This window comes from Artemia sp. Qi Xiang Cuo, chromosome 1 (genome assembly GCF_049724085.1).
Source record: "Artemia sp. Qi Xiang Cuo chromosome 1, ASM4972408v1, whole genome shotgun sequence".
Taxonomy (NCBI): Eukaryota; Metazoa; Arthropoda; class Branchiopoda; order Anostraca; family Artemiidae; genus Artemia; species Artemia sp. Qi Xiang Cuo.
In genome coordinates, this window is record NC_142794.1 from 45,855,334 (window position 1) to 45,881,543 (window position 26,210).

The 26,210-nt window shown below is 33.4% G+C and overlaps 1 protein-coding gene across 2 annotated transcripts in view; it reads right to left on the reverse strand.

Annotated features, from left to right (window-relative positions):
* LOC148956381 (HMG box-containing protein 4) overlaps positions 1–26,210 on the reverse strand; it is a 113,977-nt gene that overhangs the window by 58,316 nt on the left and 29,451 nt on the right. For both annotated transcript variants that reach the window (XM_089095101.1, XM_089095099.1), the window contains exon 2: positions 25,583–25,690. In XM_089095101.1, coding sequence (XP_088951227.1) covers positions 25,583–25,690 — 108 coding nt within the window. The remainder of the gene's footprint in view (positions 1–25,582; positions 25,691–26,210) is intronic.

A 26,210-nucleotide genomic window follows, 5' to 3' on the forward strand; every position in this document is an offset into this window, starting at 1 on the left:
TAAGTAAGTAACAAACTCTTTAAAATTTCATTCAAGAAATTATGAAAATATTTGTAAGTAAGTAACAAACTCTTTATTGATTTCACCTCTTGGATATACAGTACAGGAACTTCATTCAAGAAACTATGAAAAAATTGTCAGTGAGTAACAAATTCTTTCTTGAAGTCACCTCTTGGATACACAATACAGAAACTTTATTAAAAAAATAATGAAAAAATTGTAAGTAAATAGCAAATTCTTACTTGAATTCACCTGCTGGATAAACAAAAAGACATTTCCTTCAAGAAATTATGACAAAATTCTAAGTAAGTAACAAACTCTTTATTGTTTTCCCGACTTAGATACACGAAATAGAAATTAAATTCAATAAAGTATGAAAATATTTGTATGTAAGTAACAAACTCTTTAATATCCAGTACAGATACTTCATTCAAGAAATTATAAAAAAAGTCACAAGTAAGTAGCTTTTTTTTCTCTTTATCACAAATACTTTCCACTTACATACACGATGTAGCAATTCAATTCAAGAAATTATTAAGTATTTCTCAGTAAGTAACAATTTCTGTCTCGAATTCAAAACTTAGATACATAATACGGAAATTTCATTCAAGAAATTATAAAAATATTGGATAAACAAAAAGACATTTCCTTCAAGAAATTATGACAAAATTCTAAGTAAGTAACAAACTCTTAATTGTTTTTTAACGACTTAGATATACGATGTAGAAATTTAATTCAAGAAATTATGAAAATATTTGTAAGTAAGTAACAAACTCTTTATTGATTTCACCTCTTTGATATACAGTACAGATACTATATTCAAGAAATTATGAAAAAATTGCAAGTAAGTAACTTTTTTTCTCTTTATCACAAACGATTTTTCACTTAGCTAAACGACGTAGAAATTTAATTCAAGAAAATTATGAAAAAAATCTCAGTAAGTAACAATTTCTTTCTTGAAGTCAACTCATGGATACACAATACGGAAATTTCATTCAAGAAATTATGAAAATATTTGTCAGTAAGTAACAAGCTCTTTATTGATTTCACCTCTTAAATATACAGTAAAGATACTTCATTCAAGAAACGTGATTAAACACGTTATGAAACTACATACTATTTACATGCCTTTCCTTGGCACCTTTACAAATGAGCGGGGATTCCCCACTGATTCCTACACATTGCAAAAAAGTGAGCAGTACGAAAACTCCACGTTTTAAACCAGACTGGTTTTTTTTAGACAACACCCATTTTTAGGGACCAATCAGAGACAGGAGGTTGCTCAATATACAATTACTTGATTGGTGATTGGTTTAACACCGCAACGGCGCATACATAGTGAGAGAGAGACATGCAAAGTTGAAATAGCTTTATTTCATTCTTTTAAGGTTAATTTAGATGAGGCTACGTGCGCGCACGTAGCCTCATCTTGAATGAAGTATCTGTACTGTATATTCAAGAGGTGAAATCAATAAAGAGCTTGTTACTTACTTACAAATCTTTCATAATTTCTTGAATGAAATTTACGTATTGTGTATCCAAGAGTTGACTTCAAGAAAGAAATTGTTACTTACTGAGAATTTTTTCATAATTTGTTGAATTAAATTTCTATGTCGTGTAGCTAAGTGAAAATTGTTTGTGATAAAGAGAAAAAAACAGTTACTTACTTGCAATTTTTTCATAATTTCTTGAATGAAGTATCTTTACTGTATATCCAAGAGGTGAAATCAAATAAGAGTTTGTTACTTACTTACAAATATTTTCATAATTTCTTGAATCAAATTTCTACATCGTATATCTAAGTCGTGAAAACAATTAAGAGTTTGTTACTTACTTAGAATTTTGTCATAATTTCTTGAAGGAAATGTCTTTTTGTTTATCCAATATTTTCATAATATCTTGAATGAAATTTCCGTATTGTTTATCCAAGAGTTGGCTTGATGAAAGAAATTGTTACTTACTGAGAATGTTTTCATAATTTAGTGAATTAAATTTCTACATCATGTAGCCAAGTGAACAATGTTTGTGATAAAGAGAAAAAAAGTTACTTACTTGCGATTTTTTTCATAATTTCTTGAAGGATTTGTCTGTACTGTATATCCAAGAGGTGGAATCAATAAAGAGTTTGTTTCTTACTTACAAATATTTTCATCCTTTCTTGAATTAAATTTCTACATAGTATATCTAACTCGTGAAAACAAAAAAAAGTTTGTTACTTACTTAGAATTTTGTCATAATTTCTTGAAAGAAATGTCTTTTTGTTTATCCAGCAGGTGAATTCAAGAAAGAATTTTCTACTTACTTACAATTTTTTCATAATTTTTTTAAGAAAGTTTCTGTATTTTGTATCCAAGAGGTGTCTTCAAGAAAGAATTGCTTACTCACTGACAATTTTTCATAGTTTCTTGAATGAAGTATCTGTACTGTATATCAAAGACATGAAATCAATTAATAGTTTTTTGCTTACTTACAAAAATTTTCATAATTTCTTGAATGAAATTTTAAAGAGTTTGTTACTTACTTACAAATATTTTCATAATTTCTTGAATTAAATTTCTACATCGTATATCTAAGTCGTGAAAACAATTAAGAGTTTGTTACTTACTTAGAATTTTGTCATAATTTCGTGAACGAAATTTCTTTTTGTTTATCAAGCAGGTGAATTCAAGAAAGAATTTGCTACTTACTTACAATTTTTTCATAATTTCTTTAATGAAATTTCTGCATTGTGTATCCAAGATGTGACTTCAAGAAAGATTTTGTATGGGTTGGAATGGGTTTGCTACTTACTTACAATTTTTTCATAGTTTCTTAAATGAATTTTCTGTATTGTGTATCCAAGAGGTGACTTCAAGAAAGAAATTGCTACTTACTGAGAATTTTTTCATAATTTCTTTAATTAAATATCTAAAACGTGTATCTAAGTAGTGAAATCAAAAATTAGTTCTTAAATTAATTGTACTTTTTTCATAATATATTGAACGAAACGACTTTTGTTTATCCAAAATGTGATTTCAAGAAAGAATTTGCGAATTAATTACAATTTTTTTATTATTTACTGAATGAAATTTTTACATTGTGTATCCACGAGGTGACTTCATGAAAGAGTTTGTTACTTGCTTACAATTTTTTCATAATTTCTTAAATGAAATTTTTGAAGTGTGTGTCCATGGGGTAACTTCAAGAAAGAGTTTGTGACTTACTTAGCATTTAGTCATAATTTCTTGAATAAACTGTCTTTTTTATTTACCCAGGAGGTGAATTCAAGAAGGAATTTGCTGCTTACTTACAATTTTTGATAATTTCTTAAATGAAATTTCTGCATTGTGTATCCATGAAGTAACTTCAAGAAAGAGTTTGTTGCTTACTTAGAATTTTGTCATAATTTCTTGAATGAAATGTCTTTTTATTTATCCAGGAGGCGAATTCAAGAAAGAATTTGCTACTTACTTACAATTATTGATAATTTCTTAAATGAAATTTCTGCATTGTGTATACAAGAGGTGACCTCAAGAATGAGTGTGTTACCTATTTACAATTCCTTCATAATTTCTTGAATGACATTTCAGTATTGTGTATCCAATTGGTGAAAACAATAAAGACTTTATTACTTTCTTTCGATTTTAATATAGTTTCTTGAATTAACTATCTATAGTGTGTGCAGGAAGTGAATTCAAGAAAGCTATTGCTACTTGCTTACAATTTCTTCATAATTTAATAAAATGAATAAAACTATTCTAAAGAATAAAGACGGGTTAAGCTTAAAGATATTTATTGCTTAAACGTATTAACATATTTTTGAAAGAATTTGCGACTTACTTACAATTTTTGATAAAATTCTTAAATGAAATTTCTGCATTGCGTATCCAAGAGGTAACTTCAAGAAGGAGCTTTCTGCATACTTTGAGTTTTGTCATAATTTATTGAATGAAATGTCTTTTTTTTATTTATCCAGGAGTCGAATTCAATAAAGAATTTTCTAATTACTTACAATTTTTTGATAATTTCTTAGATGAAATTTCTGCATTGTGTATAAAAGAGGCAACCTCAAGAATGAGTGTGTTACCTATTTAAGAATCCTTCCTAATTTCTTGAATGAAATTTCAGCATTGTGCATCCAATAGGTGAAAACAATAAAGACTTTATTACTTACTTGCGATTTTATTATGATTTCTTGAATTAAATATCTGTATTGTGTCCAGGAAGTGAATTCAAGAAAGCTATTGTTACTAAATTAAAATTTATTAATAATTTAATTAAATTAATAAAAATATTATAAATAATAAAGAGGGTTTAAGATTAAAGATATTTATTGCATAAAATTATTAACATATTTTTTTGAGAAAAAAAAACGACACCACATATTTACATAAAAATAGTACTTAGAGTTCACACTTAAACATCCAGAAACGATGATCCCATGATATAGAATAGTTTTTTTGTTAACCATGTCTTATGGATTTATCACGATCAGGTATGTCCTTAGGAATCCACTGCGAGAAGAACCTAACCTCGTCTTCAGGACGGTGATAACCCCCTTCAAATTTAGGACACTTAAACTCTTCTAGATTGAAAAGTGGAATCCTAGGGTCACACTTTTGAATTAAAACTTTATCTGTAGGTACATTACCCTTTACGTAGAGTGCTTCAACCCCGAAAAAGCTGCAAATTTCACTGACTTCCTCCTGAACATTTCTCAGTTCCTGACCTGTATTTTTCAGTGGTGTAATCACTCTACCATAGAATCTCAGTCTGTTTAAATAACGTAATGTAGTACTCCACAAGCTTTTATCATACTCTAACAGATTATAGTTCACTATCCAATGATAACAGTCAATTTCTTTGAGATCCATAGACAATAATAAAAAATCACATTCAAATATAACATCACAAGGTGATTTTTTAATCCAATAAATTCGGTGTCATACAGTCCTATCATGTTGGAGGCTATTAATGTACTTGTTAAGTAGAGAAATACTTCATTAAACTTTTATACCTTCGCTCAAGGTTGAATGGAGTTATGGCTAGTGAGATGAATCCTAAAACCATCTGAATTCATTGTGGGGAGGAGTCATTAAACCTCCAGTGGGAATTTCTTAAGAAAAACACTTACATTAGAAAAAATACTAAATGTTCCTTTATTACCTAAGTAACACGAAAAAAAATCAAGAATTTATGTGCAGTTTTAACTAGCTAAGGCTATATTTGTTAAAGATGGGCCATTTTCTTAAGAAAACACTTACATTAGAAAAAAAACTAAATGTTCCACTATTACCTAAGTAACACGACAAAAAATCAAGAATTTATGCGCAATTTTAACTAGCTAAAGCTATATTTGTTACATTCCTCTTAGAATTATTTAAACTAAATACTTACCCCCACCTCTCACAGAAGGTTCAGAAAGACGCAAAAGCCTTATTTATAGTCGACTCTCGTGGAACTCAAGCCCCATTTAACTCAACCCCCATGCAGCTGAACCCTCCATGTAACTGAACCCCAGTATAACCAAAACCCTGTACAACTGAACCCCCCGTGCTACTGAACCCTCGTGCTACTGAACCCTCGTGAAACTCGACCCAATTCAACTAAACACCTGTGTAACTATACCCCCTTTAACTGAAACCTCGTGCAACTGAACCCTCCATGTAACTGAACCCCTGTATAACCGAAACCCTGTACAACTGAACCCCCTTGCTTCTGAAATCTCGTGCTACTGAATCCTCGTGCAATTCTACCCAATTTAACTAAACCCCCGTGTAACTGTACCCCCTTTAACTGAACCCTCGTGCAACTCAACCCTCCATGCAATCCCATCTCCCTCAAAACACTTTTCATCCATTTCTTGTTAAATTTTTTCTATTTCTAAACTATTTTAAATTGACAATACTCTCCAAAACATCACTTGTGTATTATACAGTACACTATCACCCCAACTCCATCAATTCGCAAATCCCCCCTCGTGCAACTGAACCCTCCATGTAACTGAACCCCTGTATAATCGAAACCCTGTACAACTGAATCCCCATGCTACTGAACCCTCGTGCTACTGGACCCTCGTGCAACTCGACCTAATTTAACTAAACCCCTGTGTAACTATACCCCCTGTAACTGACCCCTAGTGTAACTGAACCATCCATGTAACTGAACCTCTGTATAACCGAAACCCTGTACAACTGAAGCCGCGTGCTACTGAAGTCACGTGCTAATGAACCCTCCTGCAACTCAAACCAATTTAACTAAACTCCCGTGTAACTTTACCCCCTTTAACTGAACCCTCGTGCAACTCAACCCTCCATGCAATCCATCTGCCTCAAAACACTTTTCAGCCATTTCTTGTTAATTTCTTCTTTTTTTTCTAAACTATTTTAAATTGACAATACTCTCCAAAACATCACTTGTGTATTATACAGTACACTATCACCCCATCTCCTCCAATTCGCAAATCCCCCCTCGTGCAACTGAACCCTCCATGTAACTGAACCCCTGTATAACCGAAACCCTGTACAACTGAAGCCCCATGCTACTGAACCCCCGTGCTACTGAACCCTCGTGCAACTTGATCCAATTTAACTAAACCCCAGTGTAACTATACCCCCTTTAACTGAACCCTAGTGCACCTCAACCCTCCATGTCACTGAACCTCTGTATAACCGAAACCCTGTACAACTGAATCCCCCTGCAACTGAACCCCCGTGCTACTGAACCCTCCTGCAACTCAACCCAATTTAACTAAACCCTCATGCAAACAATTCTGAGTGTAGCCTACTATTCTTTAATTAGCAGCATCGTACATTTTGTTTAAATACTTGTTTTTTCATTTTCCAGATTCAAGATTTTTATTTAACACAAATGAATAGACAAGCTGAAGTATTTAAAACGAGCCAACATAGAGCTACGATAGCAATGAATGGTACTTGTTATCAGAAAAATTGCCCCCCACCCCCCTCACTTCACATAAAGTAGTCAAAATAGAGCTTAGCCAAATCTAAATTTCATAGCACGGTGAGGGGGAATTCATGACGTACATTCATTGTGCAATTCTTATCAAAAACAAAAACCTTGCCAACTTTTAGAATGCGTTACCTCCAAAATTGACTCCCCCTCCCCCTCTCCTACCCTCCCCTGCCCCGCAGAAATTGGGGCCCGATGGGACCGGTAGATCCTATTTTAAATTGACAATACTTTTAAAAAGTTACTTGTGTATTATACAGATCACATCGGAGAGGTAAAGCTAGGTCAAGTCACAATGTCATTCTATATTATTTATATCCGCATTAAGGACATTCAGAGCAGAGTTACGCAAATGGAATACCTTTTTTGCAAATTGAGTTAGTTTTATGCGAATGATAAAAGGTTTGGCAAATCGAGATAGCTTTACGCAAATGAAATACCATTGATACCACTAATAATACATGCGATACTGAATGAGTTTTCAGATACCTATAACTTACAGGTTATTAACACGTTTGACCAGTTTTGATTGGAATTTGTATTTTTTTTGCCAGAAGAAAGATCATGGATATGTGTTTATTTTTTTTTAAACTGGTATTTTTTCAAGAATCAAGTTACTGTATATGGAGTAACCACCGCTCTCTCTATGATTGACCCCAAAAAAATGAAGGTTACCTCAGAAAACCCGTCTGGTAAGGCAAGTACCGTTCGTAGTAATAGGTGACTGACCCGTGGTAAGGCATATTACGCAATCACTTCTGAAAGTACTAGATAGCTTACTACACTAGTAAGTAGATTGAATTAAAGAATTCGACTTTTCACCGGTGAGTTGTTCGTATATAAATTCTTAATTTTTAGTCATATTTCATAGTTTTTTTGTTTTTTTTGTCGTTAAGCAAAACAGTAATTTCAAAGTGTTTATATATCTATATATACCCCATTTTTGCGTAAGATTTGTTTAGAATAAACTGTATTTTATGATAGAAATAATCTTTTTAGCGCTCTAGTCCTATCAAATAGGTAATAAAGGAACATTTAATATATTTTTCTATTTTCTTATGTTTTCTTATAAAAATGGTCAATGGAGTCGGACTTGGCACATAGAAAGCGCCAGGAATTAGAGTCAAAATTGGTTATAAATTACAAACCTAGTTAAACGAACCCTTAAAACAGGACTCTGAAGTTGGAGTTTTACGGCTGCCACAACCCCACCCCTCCCTTATTTAGCAATCATTTCCAGAGGGCAAGGTTAAATATTATATTCAAATTTTTAGGCACTATTGAGGTATTTCCAAGAGCTTTTACTAAAAATTCCTCGTTTCTTTGAGCCAAGACTATGAATTTCTCCCAGCATCGTGACAATATATGGCTGCCCCGCCCCCCACCTCCCTAGCAATCAATTCCAGAGGGAAGGGATGATATTAGAGATAAATTTAAGCCCTATTAAGGGGCATTTTTGAAGGACTTTTAATGAAAACGCATCATTCCTTTCAGTGCATATTATACTATCTATTTTTACTATCCCCCTCCCCTTCAACGAAAAGTATTTTTAACACCTCCGCCTTAACTTTTAAGCTATAGAACCATGCTACCCCATGCCATTCACGCCAATGTACCATTATTTGACTGCCCCCACACCCTCTAACAATCATTCCTAAAACATTTTTTAGACATTTCTTGTTAATCATATCTCAATCCGGTGAGTCTAGTTTTCGCAGCCCAACCCTACGTGATACTTCGTGATACGTGTCAATTCACACCACCGCAGCATTATTCCATTTTTACATATTTTCATCGAAAAGCATTTAATTATACATTTCCTGTGTTTAGGTGCGTGAAACCTCAACACAAAGGTTCATAGATTTGCTGTATTTAATGCTGTAACTTTTATCAGACCGTTGCAGCCTATGGGAGCCTTTCCCCCTTTTTCAAAAATCAAATTTGCTTCAATAGAATACAAAACTTAGATTACAGGCAAAACTGTCGAGGATTTTTCTCTGATATAGTGAATAACCAAAGTTTTCTAAGATTCCCCCCCTGACTCTTCACAAAATTGTGAGATTGTTTGACTACTAGCACACATACACCAATCTTACCCGTTAAATTTTACATATTTTATCGAAAAAAAAAACCAATTCTACTTTTCTTGTGGATAGGTGCATGAAACCTAAACATTGAGATTCTTTGATGCGCTGTATATAATGCTGTAACTTCTATCAAGACCCATTGCAGCGTTTGGGAGTTTTCCCTCTTTTTTAGGAGTCAAATTTGCTTCAACGTAAAACTAAACTTAAATTAAGAGTTGAGGATTTTTCCCTGATACAGTGAATAACCAAGATTTTCTAAGGTTTTTGCCTCTGGCTCTTCACAAAATTGTGAAGTTGTTTGACTACTAGCACACATACAAAAATTTTACCATGTTAAATTTTACATATTTTCATAAAAATAGCGACGAAGACCACACTGCCTTTCCATAACAAACAACAAAAGTACGAAGAACAAAAGGGAAATCTTTTTGTAAGACACTGGAGATAATTTGAATGAATATTTCGGCCCTATGTCCAAGGGCCGTCCTCAGCAAGACAAAAATATATGAAAGAAAAAAGACTCACAGAAGCATGCAACCAATAACACCAAAAAAGTAAAAAAAATTTCATAGAAGTCCTAATATCCTTACTTCAGCGAAGTTCAACCAGGACTGATAAAAAGTAAGGTAAAACAAGGCGATTCAATGAGATGAAAGAAAAATAAATTAAAAACACGTTCTTATTGCTAATCCAGCCTTTTTGGCAGCTAACCTCAAAGGTCTTTTTGTGACCGGTTCTGTGTTAATGTCTAATGGTTTTTTAAAATATTTTGTAGGACCCTTTTTAATTAAATTTGTGTATAGAGCATTTAGTGTACATTCCCCCAAGTCCCTATTTAAGGAATTATCATTATTAATCTTAAGTCTGATTTCAATTGATTCTCGGACTACCTACTTTATGCCTAGGTCATTGCTAATAAGGGCGGATTCATCAAAAAGTATATTGAGGTTAGGATTTTCAAAAATATGGCTGCCTAATGCAAAATCAGATGAAACAGTGGAAATATTAGAATTTAGAGCTTTGACAATATCACCTTTATGCTATTGTATGTGCTTTTCTAAATTCTGGTGTGTTCTACCTATATAATATTTGCCAAAATCGCATGGTATTTGATAGACCCCTCTTTGGCGAGTAACTGGGGTTTTATCTTTACCAGAATTTAGAAAATTTATGATTCTAAAATTATTTGTGAATACTACATACAGATTATTTTTTGTGCAAACTTTTTTAAGATTTGTAGTGATTTTTGGGATATAGGGGAGGTAAATTATGTTTAAGGGCTTGTCAGAAATCTCACATGTTAAACTATAATTAATTTTACAGGAATATCTTTTCAGTTTGAAGTTAATTACACTATCAATAAATAACATAGTTTACCCGTATCCAAAAAGTATATCCTTGATCAATTTTATTTCTGCTGTGATGTGGGAATCAGAACAAATATTTAGGGCACGATCGTTGAGGGATATTACGACTGCTCTTTTAACTTGGGGGGGGGGTGGTTTGATGTAAAATGCAAATATCTATTATTTTGTAATGGTTTTCTATAAATAGTAAAATTGAGTTTATCGGAGCTACGAATAACTAACACATCTAGGAATGGGATTTTATTTCCGATTCCGATTTCTAGAGTAAACTATAAATTTCTATCGTAAGTATTAAGATGATCTAAAAAACCCTTAAGCACATTTTCCTCATAGTTCCAGAGTGAAATTGTGTCATCTATGTACCGTCCCTAAAAGATTTATTTCAAAAAATACGAATCTAATGCCCAATTTTCAATATGTTCCACATAAATATTCGCCAGTAACCCGGAGAGGGGAGCGCCCATCGCTAAGCCATTAATTTGCTGGTAAAAAGAATTACGGAATTGGAATTACATTGAGTATTTGTTACAAGTTGACAATACTCTCCAAAACATCACTTGTGTATTATACAGTACACTATCACCCCATCTCCTCCAATTCGCAAATCCCCCCTCGTGCAACTGAACCCTCCATGTAACTGAACCCCTGTATAACCGAAACCCTGTACAACTGAAGCCCCATGCTACTGAACCCTCGTGCTACTGAACCCTCGTGCACCTCGACCCAATTTAACTAAACCCCTGTTTAACTATACACCCTTTAACTGAACCCTCGTGCAACTGAACCATCCATGTAACTGAACCTCTGTATAACCGAAACCCTGTACAACTGAACCCCCGTGCTACTGAACTCACGTGCTACTGAACCCTCCTGCAACTCAACCCAATTTAACTAAACTCTCATGCAAACAATTCTGAGTGTAGCCTACTATTCTTTAATTAGCAGCATCGTACATTTTGTTTAAATACTTGTTTTTTCATTTTCCAGATTCAAGATTTTTATTTAACACAAATGAATAGACAAGCTGAAGTATTTAAAACAAGCCAACATAGAGCTACGATAGCAATGAATGGTACTTGTTATCAGAAAAATTGCCCCCCACCCCCCTCACGTCATATAAAGTAGTCAAAATAGAGCTTAGCCAAATCTAAATTTCATAGCACGGTGAGGGGGAATTCATGACGTACATTCATTGTGCAATTCTTATCAAAAACAAAAACCTTGCCAACTTTTAGAATGCGTTACCTCCAAAATTGACTCCCCTCCCCCTCTCCTACCCTCCCCTGCCCCTCAGAAATGGGGGAACGATGGGAACGTTAGATCCTATTTTAAATTGACAATACTTTTCAAACGTTACTTGTGTATTATACAGACCATATCGGAGAGGTAAAGCTAGGTCAAGTCACAATGTCATTCTATATTATTTATATCCGCATTAAGGACATTCAGAGCAGAGTTACGCAAATGGAATACCTTTTTTGCAAATTGAGTTAGTTTTATGCGAATGATAAAAGTTTTGGCAAATCGAGATAGCTTATATGCAAATGAAATACCTTTGATACCACTAATAATACATGCGATACTGAACGAGTTATCAGATACCTATAACTTACAGGTTATTAACACGTTCGACCAGTTTTGATTGGAATTTGTATTTTTTTTGCCACAAGAAAGATCATGGATATGTGTTTATTTTTTTTTTAAACTGGTATTTTTTCAAGAATCAAGTTACTGTATATGGAGTAACCACCGCTCTCTCTATGATTGACCCCAAAAAAATGAAGGTTACCTCAGAAAACCCGTCTGGTAAGGCAAGTACCGTTCGTAGTAATAGGTGACTGACCCGTGGTAAGGCATATTACGCAATCACTTCTGAAAGTGAGATCAGAAGAAAGATCATGGATACGTGTTTGTTTTATTTTTTTTAAACTGGCATTTTTTCAAGGATCAAGTTACTGTATATGGAGTAACCACCGCTCTCTCTATGATTGACCCCAAAAAAAATGAATGTTACCTCAGAAAACCCGTTTGGTAAGGCAAGTACAGTTCGTAGTAATAGGTGACTGACCCGTGGTAAGGCATATTACGCAATCACTTCTGAAAGTACTAGATAGCTTACTACTTACTTTTTGCTTAAAATTCTATTTAAATTTCCTTAAATTCACTTTCTAACTTAAATGCAATTCGAAAAAAAAACAACAAGACTCATGTTCATGAAGAAAAACAACAGCATGTAAGAAGTTTCACAGAAGAAGAATATCATGATAAATTATGTTTCACGAAAAAAATAAAACATCAAAGATACAATAAAATCATGTGTAAAACAGTAATTCTACCCAAAGGAAAGGTGAAAATTCAACAAAAAAAAAAAAAAAAAAAAAATAAAATAAAAAATTCAACAAAATATGGAATTAAGTCATATGTCTTGTAGTCCCTTTTCACCTTTATTACTAGAAATACATTAAGAACAATCCAGAATATTATCTGGTACCACATCTTAAAAAGTATTACTTAATGAAGAGGTGTAATTTCTGGAAATAAATATTCACCGTCTGCATGCCAATTATCGGAGGTGCACGAAACATCTTAATCTAGAAAGTGAAACATGGGAATTTCTCTTACACGCAATAGGTTATTTCTAGAATACATTGACCAGGACAAATACTGAGAATAACTTATTATTCTTAGACCTTATGGCGCTGTTCCATTGGAAGGAACTTGACCTTTCGAGTCCCAGCCAGGACAAAGAACTAAGGCACAAAATCACCTTCAAAATAATAAAAAAACCTTGAAAGAAATAAAAAAATCATTGAACCTTTAGGCGAAAAATAAAATCTCAAAGAGTATTATGTGACAGTGATATGCGCACTGTCGCTATGCAGTATGTGCGCTGTCATTACACAACGCGTGTTGCGTGTGTTCTGACATTACATAAAGTGTGCGCCACCACTAAGTTAGAAGAAAGTAAAAATGTCTTGAACGTTCCGACGAAAAACACAATGTCAAAAAATTTTATGAGACAGTGATGTGTGCGCTGTTATTACTTAAGTTGCGCTGCCATTACGCAAGGTGTGTGCCGTCATTGCGCAAGGTGTGCATCGTCAGTTCGGAAGGCGTACGCCGTCCTTACATAAGACTCACTCATTACGTAACACCTATGTGTTTGCCGTGTTCAGTTACAAGTGAGGATTCCCCAAGGGTTTGTACCATGTACAACGTTTACTTTGAAATATGAAAAATTTATTTTATTCTAAATATATTTCCGATGTAGATTAAACCTTAATTAAGTTTGAAATACCGTTTCAAACTCCCATTTATAAATCAGCCAAATATCCCTTCGAAAAGCACCAAATAAGAGATGATTAAATTCAAAGAATTCCAAAAGGTACTTTCGTTGTACTCTGTAGAGATTCGCATTCTTTGTTCTACAAAACGAAATGCTCTTCAACATTTTAGACGCTATTGACAGATTTCAAAGCCGAAAAAACTATGGACTTTTTACAAGCATAATGCTAATGAGATGGATTGGAATTTCACATAAAGTATTAGAAAGACAGAGTAGGACATTGTCTAAAACTTAGTTTGAAGTATTATTAGAAAAATGGGTATTTAGTGATTAATATTGCGAAAAAACTATTGGGTAGTTTTGGCTACATAATGTTTGATTTTGTCAGCATAAGAGTAAAGTGACGGGCCCTCCGAGAGGAGATGGGCCAAATGGAAAATAGTGATTATTGCTCAAAATCAGAATTCATGTTATATGCGAGTGAAGAAGTGTTTTTCGGGCATTCTAATAAGTTTATCATATTATTGTCATTCCTGTATTGAACATTCTGGTATTTGCCATTGCTTATTGAAGTTCGATGCCGTATGTTTAATCATGTAAGTCTAATAAACCTATTACTTTCCTATTTTTACAGTTTTATTTTATATGTTCGTATCTAGTTTTCAAGAGTAGCCGTCTAGTTTGTATGCTATCCATTGGCAACGCCCCCAAGGTATCTGACAATTTCATGAAGGATGTTTATATGCCTGGATTGACGACACTCGGGCAATGTTGGTCACTTCCCAAGGATAAAAAGACCTATTAGTAGCTATCATGACACTGAAGAAACTACATGAAAATAGACATTTGTTTTCAGTTCTAAGCACTTCAAAACCTCCGCTTAGGAAAGCAATACTCAAACATGGTATTGAAAACGATTTCATTAATCTAAGATCTAAACTTTTTTTAAATCTGAACTAAGTAAAGGTTCAAGTGCCAGAAGTAGTTAAGAAACAGGCAAAGCAATATTGTTTCTGTGTACTTACAGGGGCCTATAAGCATAAATTACATAATTTTAAAAAGGAATGGCTTCTTCAGGCGGGTAGTGGCTTTTTCACACTTTTACTTCACATAATTGCATGAATTGTACACTGTCCTATTTAAAAGAGAATGTCGAAGACATATGCATACATCCCAATAGAACTTGCTCTCTCGCCCATAGAAAACATTGAGAACAATCTGAGTAATGGCCTTGAAAATGAAATTATCGAGGAAGATAAAAAACTAGTTTTGCTTCAATATGCACTTCACCGAGTGGACAACCCAAAGGCATATTACTCAAAGTCCACTGCTGCTGCTGCTGCTGCTGACACCAAAAAAGAATCATCTCCTCGACGTTCTGCTGCTGCTGCTGGAACAAAATTAAAGAAGTTGTAATTGTATTCGTTGTTATTTAAATTTGTAAAGCTAAGGACAACCTAATATCTTGAAAACTTAACACGACCCCTAGACGTTCGCATGGACCGTGATAACCTTCAAGTTGAAAGCCATGGTATATGGATTAATATTCAAGGCAAAATCTATAATAAACTTTATCTAATATATTATATTATTCTAAATATTGATTGAATATTATCATTTGACACTCATCTATACAACTTTCTAAATACATTAAGCTTCCACAAAAGTATTAATGGTAATAGACGAATTCTAAAAAAATAAATGAACCCGCATAATCGTCATCATCATCGACAACAACAACATTGACATCATGAAAAAATTAACTTGAAGAAGAAGATTTTAAATCGGTTTGTGAAAAAACTAACCCACAACCGATAGCTAGAAAAAAAGGAAATACGAATCAACTAATCAACGAAACCACCCACAGCCAATATACAACCGAGTAATGGTTATTACGCAACGTGTTGGAGAATAAACATGTTGAAGCTCTGAAAGGTGCTCATGACCATTTTGGTGTGGTGGTTAATTTATGCTCCCCCACCATTCTTTGCAAAGCCACGGGTGCTCGCACTAATAACTGAAAAGACTATTAATAGAATCAGTCAAGTTAAACTCTGTATAAACATCAGAAACTTCGTGCCAATTACTATCAAAAAATTAAAGCCTTTTACCCATTTTATGTAATGCAATCAGATCTATTGACTCTACATGATCATCAACGGCGTCAGAATACACGGTACAACTACGTCTTACTTTCAATCATTGTTTATAGTTGTTTTGAATATGAAAGTATATTGTAATGGAAAAGAGATTTTGAAGTTACTCAGTTCATTGCAAATGTTCTCAAACGGAATTCGTATAAAAAAAATTCCAATGGGTAGCGGTTGAAAATTAGTTAATCCCCCTGTAGCAGAAGTAGTTGAGAACTATGGTACACTGCTCTATCCTAGTCACAGTTCTATAACTGCTGCATTTATAGAACGAATCATAAGTAGAATTAAATTATTAACTTCAAGATATTTTACATTAAAAAATACACTGGCTTTTATTCGTGATCTTTATAAAATCATATTGATTTAAAATTTGCTAGCTTATTAATCATCGTCCAACTGTCAGACAACAAAATTTAATCATCCGGATGATAATAAAAGTGATAGCTTTCTTAAACAGCAGTCCAACGAATAGTCGGGTGTTAAGAAGACTAAGAAAAAATTAAATGTCATTTATGAGAGCAGAATTAATAGAAAAAGTTATGTTTTTGTAAAGGGGGCGTTATTATGGTCCACTGAACTTTTTAAGGCGTAACAACTTCTAAACACTACAAACTTAACTTCTTGCTTGCCTTATAATAAAGAAGAGGAGATTTTTGATATGTCTTATGCCTATGAATTAAAAACAGTTAAAAATGACATTTATATATATAAAACTTAACAGATATAAAACACCTATTCTCTTGTGCGTAAAAAACAGTTACTCGTACAACTTCTAGGATACAACTCTGATTTACATTCTTGGGTTAGTTTTAACAATATAGAAAATGTACAATGATGTATCTGTAACTTTCATTTCAAACGTTTCCAATCCTCTCTACAAGGAGTGTAATACAAAAAGGGATTTTTTAACAAAACCATCCCCAACTGTTACATATTGCGGTGCGAATGTCGTTGCTCTATTAGAACGTATTATCAAATATAACTGGGAAATACTTAAAAAGGATAGTAAAAATTAAATAAAAATAATACACTCTGATTGGACACCACCACCAGACGATCACGAGAAAATCCAAAAACTTAATTTAATGAATTACCCATTTTGTAAATTTCCCAATGAGGAGTTCACTTGTATGAATGATTGATGTTATACTATCAATAAAACAATCTCTGATCATAAAATAGGAGCTTTTAATTTCAGACATTCAAAAGAGGAGTTCAATATCTATATTAACTTACCTATTTCCGATGAAAAGGTTATCCCCAATTATAGCATGACTGAATTTCTTTGCTTTAAGCTCAATTGAGTAAATAGTATAAGTGCTTATCACGCTAATTTCATATGCTAAGACTAACGACTTGCCTTTTCCGTGGACACTTGTATATTTTTCTAACCTTTTTTTGTGGAAACATTTCGGGTCTATAGCTCAACTGCCTCCATCCTCCTTCCGAGCTCTTGAACGAAAAACTAATCAAGAATACGTTCATCACTACAATATACAGCATTATTAGCATATTCCCGTAAACACTTCCTATTTGGAACTCTGTCAGTTAACACTAAGAACCGAATTAGGTGATTCTCTAGCAATGTCAAAAGCCTTAGCAGTGATTACATGTCATTTTCGACACATTTTCAACGACGACGGTACAATAAACTAAAAAATGAACAATAGAAGAACGCAATTTGTCTGTCCCAATATTGACTGTTATCTTGGTGCTTTGAATCCACGTCAAATAGGCAATGGATTGGACTACTACAAGGGACGGACGACAATGTCTGGCTATGGTATTGGTAGCTGGTTTGATAGGCTATTTCGTTCTGCACTACCCCTTTCCAGAAAATATTTTGTACCTGCTGTGTCAAATTGTGCCGCCTCGACACTACAGGACTGGGAATTGGGCAAGAATTTAATGGAGAGTGTTAAAAAAAATATTAGATCTTTATCAAGAGGTGTTGGTGAGCAATTGGAATCTCAAAAAAATGGGGATGAACTAAAAAGTATGCGTTTATGTAATTCACTTATCAGTCTCATCCCAGGCATGAATCACATGAAATAAAAAAGGACTGTGATAAATAAAACAAGTAAGCACAATAAGAAACAGAAGAAGAAGAATAAAAATAAAATGATTGTTAGATAAAATAATTATTTCTTCTCTTAATAGGGAATATCTAAACCAACATGAATCATATCCATAACTCAGTTCCTCATTGAATCTATTCAGCGATGAAATTGTTGATGTCAGTGTAAAGTATTGCTAATATGAACAGTTTCACCATCACCACCCACTCTAGGACAATATACACTATCAGAGATTTTGTAATGAAGACTATTTCATTGATTTGTCGTCAACATTTATTGATTTAAATGTTGTGCTGAAGAAAAAGTCAGATAATACAACTCCAAATGCCGGAGATGGTCTCTCCTATGAAAGCTGTATTCTACACAACCTATTCAAACAAATTAATGTATTTATTAATGAAACATTGGTGAGCATTAGCAATAATTTATCAAACTATGCATGCTACATACAATTTATGATGATGATACCTAAGGCGTACAAGAAGATGAGATGACAATCTCTGGGCTATGAATATCAAACAGGTGTTGATGCTGATGGTGAGTTTACTACAGTAGGGACCCAGTAGTATCATCTAGTTGGAAAATTAAATTACGAGATATTCAATATATCTCAAGGTCTACCCCCCGATGTCAATAATGATATACGGTTATAGATGGCCCCTTCGAATTTCATTTTGAGAAAAACACTTCCTGTAGCACCCGATACAAATGTCATTATCACATCGGCAATTCTCCACGTCCTAAAACAACACGTTATGAGCTCTGTTGCAGTAGCTGTGGAGAAGCTAAGACTCTACGGTAACAATATTAAAATTTTTGTCCCTAACACAGTCACCAATCAACGACGCATTGCCATTGGCTCTCGTATCTATAGTTATTCATCATTAATCAATGGAGATATCCATTCAAATTTGACTTTGAGCTTTGTGAAGAGTGGCAGCGCTGTTGGATCCTTGACTAAATCCCCAAATGATTTTAATTTTTTTGATCTATCTAGCCTCGTGTGCAAAGTGAATGGTATTCCACTGGGTACACTCTATCATTTGACAAAAAATCATATATAGCTCTATACAAGTTGACTATGCAATCCCTAGATCATGATTATCAACTCATTTAAATTGTAATAACCTCGTCAATAATTCACAAAGATCATGGGATTATTGTTTTGGATTTGTCAGGTACATAGGATATAACCATAGTACGAACAGGGACTGCATGTTTAGATTGTACATTTACCGATGCTCTGACAGAGAGTATTACCCTAGTATCATTGAGTCAATTTTATACCTATTGGGAAATCACACCTGACGGTAGTTTTATACTAGACCTAGCGCAAAGAACACAAATCAAATAATCAACGTATTTAGTAAGGATCCATATATTTCCCAGTACGAGTTCTAGTGCCTACCTTTGGACTTCATTTAAAAAAATTCAAGTGTTAACAATATACTAATCATTGTTAAAAGCAGTCCATTACCTTTGACGACCGGTCATTCGTTAGCCATCTTTCAAACAGCACGTTCAATTGAATTTGTTGATCAACTTGGCCTATTATATACATTATGCGCTCCATACATGAGCAGATTTATTGAAAATAGTGGGAAAACCATTATTCAAAATCAACGAAGAGTACATGATTTAACGACTAAGACATGTGGCTTTTATACACTACTCTTTTTCATATTAAGATGTTATGGCTAAACCTAAAAGCAGTTTTGGACATCTGTGTTGAATTACGTCAATTGAACGACTTTCTTGTGGAAAATATACTTACAAGTGTATTTAATATTGATTTTTGTGACCTGAGAATAACATTTTCTAAAAATATATGTGAAATTGTTTATTAATAAAAATTTATATACATGATAAAACGACTTGTCTACTCTTTAGATTTCATCCACTACTAGGTATTTGTCGACAACAGGGAGGGCAGGTAGATTTTCTGGATTCACAGTGTACTGATCCTGATGTAGTGCAATGTCAGGGTCACCTTTTCTACAGTAGAGTGTGACTTTACGCGTGTCATATATCTTTTTATAGTCAATAATACTCTTCTAATTCATTCTCTAGAAGTCACATGTTTCAATTTGCCTATTTGAAGCAATTTCACAAACAGTGTCCTCAAGTGTTGAATCACAGTCCTTCACAGCAAAATAAAAATCAGTGGGATTATAATAATAAATCAAATTTTATTCACAACTATGACGTCTAACCAATTTTATATTGTTTTTAAAAATTTTTATAAGCATACACGTATCATACTACAATAAAAATATAAAAACACGACGATAAAAACCTAGTAGCAATAACAAAAAATCAAGCTCAGGATTCTTTCCAATCATACCGGGATATGTACTCTCCCACTGCTTGCATTTATCATAATGACAATTGGAGCATAGGTGACCTCTAGGATGAGAGTCACATACCTCTTCAAGACAGGAATTACAACCTTTAATTTGTACAGCATATCCTCTATGCAATTTACACGGGTTGCATAATCCACACTTTTCATCATACTCCACAATCATTGTGTAAGTCTCACATGATGACCAACGGCCTTGTTAATAAAGAAATAACGGACTTTCTTTGAAAATTGTTAAGAGAGTTAACAAACAAGCTATCACACCTGAAAGGAGCTAGCAACAAAAAAAAATTGTATGAGAGAGAGAGAGAGAGGAGTCAGACCAAAAAGAGCACCTAATTGACTTTGAAAAAAAGTCAAATATTTATAAACTCTTGTTTAAAAGCAAATCAACACTATCATCTTGTAGTTTAGTAATCAATAGATCAAAAAATTTTTTAAATGAAGTTGTACCACGATTTAGAAGCTTCATGCAAGAGTCTAATGGTGGAGAATCAGTTTTAATAATATCGACAAGCATTACTAGAGCAAATATCTTCCTTAGAATATACAAATCTAGAAAATCATCATATAGAATTAAATGTTTTTCGATAAGAACTAGATTCCTCATGACTCGCTCTTTCTCAAATCAAGACCAAATTCTTAATAACCAAAATTTCTTGTTGTACTCTGGAATGGATACGAAATTACGATAGATTAAGAAAGAAAAATATAGAATATGAAGAAACATATTTATTAAAAAAAATTACAAAAATAATCTGAAGTCATGCCTGTTGTTCTCATAAATCTATTTAGACTTGATATCTAGCGGTGACAAAAGCTTTTATTTGAAAAGTATTCACCTTTCCAGCAAAATACTGTTGCTCCCCATGCTTAAATTTGTTTTATGATATCACAGTTCTAGTCTGCATAATGTCCAGCTCAAGATATAGTCTACATCCAGCAGTTTTTTCCATATCTGCATTCGGTAATCGTATATCGCTGCTTCTGCTGCGTTCGGTTCCATCATTAATCTCCAATAGTGTAAATGCACCACTCATTTTTTTTTTCACTAATATCCTTGTAAATAAAATATTCTATTTGAATTCAATTATCTTAATAATATTAATTTTAAATAAAACCAGTCCTTTTATTCAAATTATAATCATCAATCAAATTATAATGATTCCTCCTGATAAAGGTGTAATGATCCGTAGAATAGAACTGGCGTAAAAATATGTGTAGTACGGGGGTGTAGATCAAGTATTTAGCATCAAAGATAGTCTATATGATATTTTAAATTACTCCAGAAATGATAACTCTTTGCAAATTACCAAGCTAACCCAATTACTTTAAAACTTACACACTCATCTTTGCCTCCGGTGTATGGTTTAAATATATAGATGCCTGGCCCGTGGTAAGGCATATTACGCAATCACTGGTGAAATATATAGAACGGTTACTACTTAACATGATTGCAAAAAACACCTTTCCCACTATACACTAGCTAGGTTTCAGCACAAGTTCGACTGCTAATTTTTCTTAACAAAAAACTAGTAAAGGGCAAACCACGTTGTCAGTCATCCCTTTTATATAGCCACTCTTTAAAGTAATTTTCATGTACAACATTGTTTTTATGCATCCTGATTTACATTTTAACGAGCAACTGTATATGTATTTATGTAAAAAAAAATTCTTAAAAACGGCTCCATATTTATTGTTTTGAAAATTAGCATACTGGGATTTTATGGCCTGAAAAGACTATCTAGATGGGTCACGAGTTTGATAAAAACCATTTAGAGCCTTAATTTAGGGGAAAAAATCATGTGAGTGATTTCGTATTTATACACATTTCAAGACAATAAATTACATCATTTTCCCCCAGGAGAGGTCGTATCATTTTAGCATATATGACGGTTACAGCATTACACAAGATGACAAATGACCCTGAATAGCTAAAGAAAAAGGCATGGAACAAGGAACAGCAAAAATCACAATGAATTACAAAGGAAGACGTTACATAACGAGATCTGCTGTTCGAAGGCAAAGCAAAATTATAATCATAGGTAGCGCGATCGCGCTGCCTATGATTATGTATATATAAGTAAAGAACGATGTTGGCACAATGTATTTTTTTTTGTTTTCCCTTCCACGCCCACCATTTCCCGAAACACATCCAATCAAAATTTTTAGACAACTATTTTTTTTAACGTAGTTGGTTTTTAGATAAAAAATATGTTTCTGAGGAGGATAGTCCCCCAAAACCCTTAATACAAGTGCTGTAATTTATGCTTTGGGTGCATATAAGGTTTTTTATAGAAAATTTTGTTATAGAAATTTCAAAAAAAGCTGAATGAATTTGAAATTCAAAGGGCTAGTGCCCTTTTTAATAGTCGAAAGTGATTGGAAGGCAACTAACCCCCCTTTAATGTCCACCTTTTCCCCAAACACATTTAATCAAAACTTTGAGATTGCCATTTTATACAACGTAGTTTTAAGTTCTGGAAATTAGGTCTTTGAGGATGACAACCCCCCCCCCCCACACACACAGCCCTCAGGGCAAGGGCTGTAAGTTATGCTCTGGGGGCATATAAGGTTTTTATAGAAAGCGTTGTCGTAGAAACTTCAAAAAGGGCTCATTCCATTGGAAAGTGAAATGGCTAGTGCCCTTTTTATATGGTGTTTGGTGTTTATAGAAAGCGTTGTCGTTTCAAAAAGGGCTCATTCGATTGGAAATCGAAAGGCCAAGTGCCCTTTTTAATAGTCGAAAGTGATTGAAAGGGTTGAGATTTTTATAGTAAAGGTCCAAGTGGGTATAATATTTTATTTTTTGTTGTTGTTGTTGTTTAGACCAGGTCATATTCTATCTAAAGATTTGCCTTAGGAACTTCGAAAAGGGCTCATTCGATTGAAAATAGAAGGGGCTAATGCCCTTTTTAATAGTCGAAAATAATTGGAGGGCAACTAATCCCCCTCCCACTCCCACCCTCCTATTTGCCTATTATGTTTAAAAACTAAATGTCGCCTTAAAATTAAATCAAAACGCACTGTGTTAATGCTAATTCCCAATAAGGCATCTCAGCAGTATTCCAAGAATGACTGAGGATATTATATTCAAACTTTCGGGGCTACTTTTGCTCTTAAACTTTAACAAAATCAATATAGCGTAAGTGTATCCAAGCTATCAAAGAAAGTAAACAGATTTTTTTTGCAAATAGTATCAAGTTTTCCATTTCAGGTCAACTAGAGGAGGTATGAAACTAAATTAAACAGTACTATTTGTGTCCAGATTTTTAAAAGGGTGTATGTTGTTAAAAATTGCTGAAAAGTTTTCTCTAGCATACAAATAGCAGGCCAAACTATAAAGTCTTAAAAAACGAAAAGATTTAAAGTATTATTTTCTTTTTCCCTGAAAAGACTATGTCAATATAAAGTGAACAGAATTTAATTAAACAAACTTTTTCCACAAAATAAGTTTTTCAAAGAAAAGTAAAGAACTCCATTAAACAAAAAATGAGCAAAAATAAAATCAAATGATCTACCAAGCATGAAACTACCACAAATCAGCATCGATAAATAAATGAAACCCACAACGAAGAGAAATTACAATAAATAACCGAGTCAAACTCAAAACGAGCAGAAATCAAAATAAGTTGGGCGAAAACCCCTATGCCTTCCCAAGGCCACAACAAAATTTGCACTTTACTGAAAAAAATATAAATGAATGTGCACTGTCAGTTTAATATACATATACTGATATTTAGTAATCAAAATATTAATATTATTTGATTATAAAAGTAAAAAATTTATATTTTTATGTAAGTTTTTCTTATATCTCTGGCGTCATGCAAAACTACACATTATTTTGAATGAATGTGAGCAGCCAAAGTAAAGGACATGGAAAAAAGTCGGAGGTTAAAATGCACAAAAATAAAAAGCAGATGAGATCTACGGTTAGAAGGTACATGAGAACCAGCATCGCAAAGAATACATCAAATCGTAAATGAAATCTGTGGTTAGAAGAGAAGCAACAGTAAGAATTACATCGAGAAGTCCCAAAAGAAACCAAATCCTACGAATGGATGATTATTTGATGCACTAACAGGAAGGAGTAATTGAATTCACGCCAGAATATATTAATTCAATTGAAATTGCTTATTTGACACCTCGTGACTTAAAGCTAAAAAATAATGAATATATATACTCCTTTTTAATGAGCAGCTGTGTATTTATTTATGCAAATACACATGCATTATTTTTTCTTCTTGAAAACTATTTTGAGTGAATCCAAACAGCTAAAGCAAAAGGCATGAAAAAATGTTTGATATAATGATGTACAAAAATAAAGCACAAACGAGATCTTGGCTAGACATGAGACAAAAAGCATTACTATGAATCTCAAATAACAATAAGGGACAACAAAATTCGAAATTAGAAGAAAAGCGAAGGAGATGATCACATCAAATTATAAATGAGACCTGCAGTTAGAAAAGAAGCAACAGTAAGAATCGCAATACGTGCGACAACAAAACAAATCCTATAAAATAGATGATTCTTTGATGCAATAACAGGAAGAACGAGTTGGATTTATTCCAGAATTTCTTAGATTTTACTAATAAAGATAAGAGAATCAAATACATACAAGTCTGCCAAGTGCCGGGGCTTGGGCAAAGCCGGGTCACCCAGTACCCATCTTTTATACAAAGATACAGTTTTTAGTCAAAAATTAAATTTAACTGCAATATTATCTTTTGCTAATTACGAAAGACAATAGACATTGCAACTACCTTTCAAAATCAACCCTTAAATAGCTCCCTATGATGTTCCTGTTTCGTGATGGCGATAAAAAAAAAAAAAAAAAAAAAAAAAAAAAAAAAAAAAAAAAACACATCGGTGCTACTCATGCAAAAAAATTGCATTGTTGTTCAATTTTCGGGAGAAGGGGGTTGTAACTATCCTCTCCTCTGTGTGGTTTCCGACCATGGAAATTCCAAAGGTGCAGTTTTCATTTCGATCTGACTCCATTTTTTAGGGTTTTGATTCCATCTTTCAAAATTCCCATAAATTTGTTTTCACAATACATTATTACAATTAAGACTAATCAAAATCATAGTTACGATTCCTGGATCATTTTCAAATGGCAATTTTATCTTAAGAGCCAGTTTTTTTAAGCATTTTTACATTTTTGGTTACTATGGGCCGTGTTTAAATTTTTTTTGTAGGTAGCAGCTATCGCTGCAACCTTCATTACTTTCCCATTAGATGTTGATGAAGCCTTTTTCAAAAGATCTAAAATAGACGTAAAAGTTTTAGAAATACCAGCTGCTGATGCTCGAAGATTTTTCAATCCTTCATCTTCATCTCCATAGTAAAAATCTTCTGACCTTTGAGAACGTTTGACAACTCTTCCAGATCTGGACGTATTACCTACAATAAACAGAAATGAATACTCCAAATAACTTAATTTTGGTAATTCCAACTATAAAGGAAGAAGACATGAGGCACGCATGTACATAGGAGTTATCTATTTTGTGATCAAATTATCTATGACAATATAATGATGATATTATGGTCTATTATAATTATCTCTTAAGTTATCTATTATGATTAAATAGGAATCTGACATAAATTGTATTTAACAAATTTTAGCTAACGTTATTTCGACACCACAAGGATCAAAGGGCGTATCTTACCAGTTTCCTAAAAATCAAGTTTTGTTACAGGGCGTATCTTTGAGTACATACCTACGCCTTGTATCAGTTTAGAATTGAAATGCCATCTAGTAATTTTTTAAACTATTCAGTCGGGCATATCTGACAAACATGGCCAGGACCAAAGGAAGTATGTGCACAAACAGCGTAATGGATAAAGCTGCGCCGGGAAACTTTTGAGACTGAGGTTCGACTCCCAGCTGTTGCAAGGAAACACTTCATATTACCTTGCGGTC